At 47.9% G+C, this 5,619-nt stretch overlaps 1 protein-coding gene across 1 annotated transcript in view; it reads left to right on the top strand.

Moving 5' to 3' along the window:
* Nucleotides 1–5,078, top strand: part of ASXL1 (additional sex combs like transcriptional regulator 1) — an 11,241-nt gene extending 6,163 nt beyond the window's left edge. The window contains exons 9-11 of the mRNA XM_009694853.1: nt 211–316; nt 789–1,398; nt 2,137–5,078. Of these exons, the coding sequence (XP_009693155.1) occupies nt 211–316; nt 789–1,398; nt 2,137–5,067 (3,647 nt within the window). The 3' untranslated portion in view covers nt 5,068–5,078. The remainder of the gene's footprint in view (nt 1–210; nt 317–788; nt 1,399–2,136) is intronic.
* The last annotated feature ends 541 nt before the right edge of the window (nt 5,079–5,619 follow it).

The raw sequence follows: 5,619 nt of genomic DNA on the forward strand, positions 1-5,619 counted from the left end.
CCCCCCCTCAGACTTGCTTGAGGCTGTGTGACCATTGCCCTTAAGGAGTTGCAGGCAGCATGTGGATCCATAGTAGGGTGGAGAGCAGGGTGATAATAGAAATATGTATAACTCCGTATATATAGCTACCGTACTGTTAAAATGCAAAAAGTTGCATTTGCAGAATCAGTTTTGTTTGGAACTGAATTTCAGTCTCTTGCTTCCATGTAGGTGAATTCACTCATGAGATGCAAGTTCGAATTCGGCAGGAGATGGAAAAGGAAAAGAGAGTGGAGCAATGGAAAGAGAAATTCTTTGAGGACTACTATGGACAAAAGTGAGAAATTTTACCTCATCTGTCCTGTTTTATCTGTGTTTATGCAGGTGCCAGAGTGTGTTTCTGCTTGCAGATACCTGAGAAGATGCAGCGTAAACTCCTTGAAAAATACAGGTTGTGGGGTGCATCAGTCAGACTGTTGCTCCAGGGAAGGCCTTAGTGGAATTGGCTGGGTCACAGCAGAGTTTTGTAGCCCATCTGTTCTGTTTCCAAGACAAGTTAATATTACTTGTTTTCCATTGCAAATTTTTACATTTTCTTATTTGTCTCATTCCCTGTGATAGTAACGTGGGATAGCAAACGTGTAGGTTACCTGATTGCGGACTGACTTAATGAGGTTTTGATGAGTCTGTGCTTTGTAATCTCTGTGTTACTTTGTAGACTGGTATACAGTACGGCTATAAGTAAAAGACGAAATGCTTAAATTGAGATGGGCTTTAGCTTTTAGCTAGTTTTTGTGTTTGCCTCGTAGGTTGGGCTTGACCCAAGAAGAATCCCAGGAGCAGAATTTGGTGCAAGAAGATGCTGAGAACAGGACAGGACTGTCTGTTAAAGCAGAAGCAAGACTGCCGCGCGGTCTTTCTACGCGGCAGAGAGATGGGCACTTCAAAAAACGCTCCCGGGCCGACCTGCGGTGCAGAGCCAGGAGGAGCCTGTACAAATTGCGTGAACCTGAGCAAATGGAGGCTTCCAGAGAGACTGCTGCCGTGGAACCGGATTCCTCTCTTCGTAAAGAGACAAAGCCTGAGATAGACCTGAAGAAAGATGATCTGACGAGCCCTTCGGCCGCGGTACTGAAGCCAGAGAGTTCAGAATTGTACCTCTCTCCAGAGACTTCCAAATTACACAGTAAAAAAAAAAAATTGGCAGCTGCAAACAGAATTCCCAGTTTGCCCCAGGAGAACTCTGCTCGGGAATCCAAGGACCAGAAGAGGAAATGCTTTGAGGAGGCTGCCTCCGCGTCCTTCCCCGAAAAGAAGCCCCGGCTTGAAGATCGTCAGTCCTTTCGTAACACAATTGAAAGTGTTCACCCAGAAAAGCCACAGCCTACTAAAGAGGAGCCAAAAGTCCCACCCATCCGGGTAGGAGAGAGAGTTCTAGCTGCTTGGTATCTCAGGGCTGTCATGCTCGGTAGCATCAAAACATTATTAAAATGTCAAGTGTTGTCCTCTTAAGGGAAGAAGTGGAAGGGTTTCATTGGTAGAGCTGGCTAAGTACCTCTGATTACTGCAGTTTACTGTGTTATTTAGACAGGCAAAGAATGGAAAATCATTCCAAGGTCTTTGCACGAGAGCACAGGGTAGCCTTGACTTACTCTGTTAGCTTGCATTTCTGTGGATACACAAATCACTTTTCCTTAAACTAGCTGACTTGTAAGAGAGACCTTCAAATCGTATTCTTTATCCTGTGTAGTTTCTCAATTCCTTTCCTTTTGGGCAGAATCTTAGTATTCCTTCTGACTTTTCCCGTTCTGCCTAGAGGTATCTATCTTCTAAGCTTCAGGTTAGTCATCCTGATGTAACGGAGACTGTTTTGATTTCTGAAGATCTGAATGCAAATCACTTATTTCGTATTCATCTGTGGGCTCTGGTGAACCAATGTCAATATTAACTGAGCTTTACATATCGCATGACAGAGCACATAAGCAGAGGTTACAGGGAGCATGCTACTTCCCTGCCAAAATTAGTTTTTAAGTTGGGATTTGAAATTTTTGTTGAATTCTTGTGATAAGAATTGTGACGAACAGACGCTAATAAAATGCATTTCACTGTCTGAAAACGGTCAAGTGTTAGAACTAATTGCTTTTCCCTTTCTTTCAGATTCAACTTTCACGTATTAAACCACCCTGGGTGGTTAAAGGTCAGCCCGCTTACCAGATATGCCCCAGGATCATCCCCAACACGGAGCCCTCCAGCCGGGGCAGGACCGGGGCCAGAACACTCGCAGACATTAAAGCCCGTGCTTTGCAAGCCCGAGCCCAGCGAGAAGCTGCTACAGCTGCCATTGGAGGTGGGGGTGGCCCGGGTGGAGGGAGAAGCACTGATGAAGGAGGTGGTGGAGGAGAGTCCGGCAGCCGTACAGAGCACAGGAGATCAAAGAGAACTCACGGAAAGCGTTCGTCAGATCTACAACGAACACAATTACTGTCGTCTCTCCATCTGAATGGAGAAAAGGCGAACTCTGAGGTGGCTGCTCAGGAGGCTAACGCGAATTCCTTCCTCTCTTCAAGACAAGACCCCTTTTCCTCAGAGAGTGAGGGAGGTGGTGTTCTGGAACGCACTGCAGGGACTAGCTCAGGGGACGCTCAACCTGGCGGTGGTTCATCTAGAAGGCAGTTCTGTGATGCTTTGGCTGGGTCGTCCTTAGACAATCCAACTTCTGAGAGGCAGGAGGAGAGCCCTGAGCAGCTCCTCTGTGACCCAAGGACCGAAACCCCATCTTGCGTTGCATCACAGGAGAGGCAAAGTCCAAAGCTGAAACGCGTGGTTCCTCCAGTAAACGGTCTGTCGTGTTCTCAGGTGCAGGGAGCTGCGATCAGTCCTACGGGAGACAGGGTTGTGTCAGAACTCGGAGATATTAGTGCTCCCGATGTACAGCTGGATCGACCTTCTGACAGAAAGGAAAATTCCTCCAGTTGTCCTATTCTTCTGCCAGAATTGTCATCGGGCGGTAAAGAATGCCATGAGCCAGAAATGGTGTCTAGATTTAGGTTTAGTGGCTCTGAAACATGTGTGGAAAAATGTGTCGCTGATAGCGATAACTCCCAACCAGTGACTGCTGGAGTGGAGCAGGCAGTCCCTGCGCTGTACAACTTTGCACACCTGCAGGCAGAGAAAGAGAGTGATGGCGAACTAAGTAACGAAGAACAAAATACAGAGTCTGTGGTGAAACCCTCTTTACAGGATGACTTTATTTCTCAGAATAGGATAGATACCTCTGAAAAACTTCTGCGACTGCGGGAGAGGTGCCCCAGAACAGAACCAGAAAATGCCCATCAGCCACTGAGAGAGACTCAAGAGTTCCAGACAAACGGAGATGATGAGATACAGAGCCCGCACAGTGAAACAACAGATACTGCTTCAGATTTTGAAGGTGACGCAGCTGATGAGAATGTGGAGATGGATATATGTTTCAGAAGTGTCAGCTGTAGGGAGGTGGCTGGGAGAGACGACTCCTGTCACAGCAGCACTGAGAGACATGATAGGATTAGATCAAAATCATCTGTGGAAACAGATAGTCTGGCCTATGTTGTGGACTTCCCTGCTGCCACAGCGATGAGCCCCGCACCTCCATCTCAGAGGTGGGGACCACAGGCACCGTTGCCCCAGAAGGCCGAGCAGCCAACTGGTTCTGCTCGGGCCATATCTTCCATTGAAACTGACAGCCCTTTAGTGATGCAGCTGCTTAAGGGGAACCTTGCATTGGAAGAAGTTCTCCCAGTGTCTCATGCCAACACCAAGCTGGAAATCGCACAGCCACCACTGGACAAGCAGTCAGAAAGCCCTTCCCTGCAAATGGAGAGAGGTAGCAGCTACTGTTTTGGCAAAGAAACTTCTCCAGATGTAGGAATAAAGACGAGTGCCCTAAGCAGGAGTGATAACTTCCACTCAATGAGATCTTCCGTAGATCCCCAGGAGAAGAAGTGCGGATCAGGGGCAGTGTTGTCTAGAGCAGAGGATGCGGAGGATCAATCTGTTCCAGAAAAACATTCCAAAGTTGGCTTGACGTTAAGCTGCCAAGACCAACTGGCAAATGTGGGAAGTGCCTCTCAGAAGCCTGAAGAAGTGGGCCCTCGGGAAAGAACATTTTCTTCCCGTAGCTTTGAGGAGCAAAAGGAGTTGCCAAAGGTCCGTCGGGTGCCACAGCACAACCCGTTAACAAGTGTCATTGCAAATAAAAGTCCAGAGAAGTTGAATGCCTCTACGGAGCCTCATTTTTTATCTCCAACTGTAACTTCTCTTGGTCCAAATCAGACAGGAGGTGCATCGGTCAATAAAAATTATGTTGGCGGTCAAGGCAGAAAACTCTTCGGTTCTGGTTTTCCTTGCAGCCCCAGTGTTAGACTACATCTCTCCAGGGCTTTGGATCAAGTTTCAGCCATGGGAACTGTGCCCCCAAGCAAACAGGTTCCTCTGAACAAGAGCTGTGCGTCGGGAGAAGGAATGCCAGCTGCAAGGGAGGAGTGGACTTCGAAGCAGCGCACTGACACCCCAGGAGGAATAAAAAATGAGAACGTGTTGGCATGTGGCAGCCCAGCCAAGAGCAACACAGAGAACCGGACAGATGCAGCACAAAACGCCGCGGAGCTGACTGAGCATTTGCAAAGTGTTCCACTGGTTATGGACTTGCCGTTTTTTAAGTTTTCAAGGGAACCAGGAAAAGGACACAACCACCCTTTGGAGCCTTCTTCCATACCCTCTCAGCTCAATATCAAGCAAGCATTTTATGGGAAGCTTTCTAAGCTGCAGCTTAATTCGCGCAGCTTTAATTATTCATCCAACACTCCAGCTTTTCCCAGAAGTCTTGCTGGAAGCATGATGCAGCTAACCCACAAAGCGAACTTTGCTGCAAACCATAATACGTCCCTTTCTGTGCAGATGTTTGCCGATAGCAGCAGTGTTGACGAGATATCGTTCAAGTGCTCGTGCAGCCTTAAAGCCATGATCATGTGTAAAGGCTGCGGGGCGTTTTGTCACGATGACTGTATAGGACCCTCTAAGCTTTGTGTATTGTGCCTTGTGGTGAGATAATAAATTATGGCCATGGGACAAATTGTATATTCAGTGTGTGTATTTTGATAACGACTGAGCCTAAAACCTGTACACAAAATACTATTCTCTTTATAGTAGAAATGCTATTACACTTTGTTTTGGTGAGGAAAGTTGACTTGCCTTCCCACTCAAATCTACAGTGCAAAACCCTTTCTTGCTCACGGTTACACGCCGGTCTCGGTGGGCTGCGCCCCGCTGGAGCGATCCTTCTGCTTAGTGCTATCGTGGAAATACCGGTGGTGCTCTGGCACACGTGCTGAGGCTAACACCTGAGCGAGAGGCAGTTTGCTGTGGCAATCCGTGGACCCTCTGTCAAGGAAATCCTTACATCCAAAGGAACTGGAACAAGGTGTTTGCTATTTCAGGGCTGCGCTCTGTGAGGCCCTACAGTCTTCCACTCTCCCCTTCTGCCATCTCCATTCTCGGTTTGTGTGGGACGTACTGCTGTGCAGTAAGCGTAAGGCAAGAGCTGCTCTGCCATGACGGTTCTGTCCGGTCTTTGGATGCTACCGCAGAACGTGGTGCCCAGTA

This window comes from Cariama cristata, unplaced genomic scaffold (genome assembly GCF_000690535.1).
Source record: "Cariama cristata isolate BGI_N322 unplaced genomic scaffold, ASM69053v1 scaffold28682, whole genome shotgun sequence".
Taxonomy (NCBI): domain Eukaryota; kingdom Metazoa; phylum Chordata; class Aves; order Cariamiformes; family Cariamidae; genus Cariama; species Cariama cristata.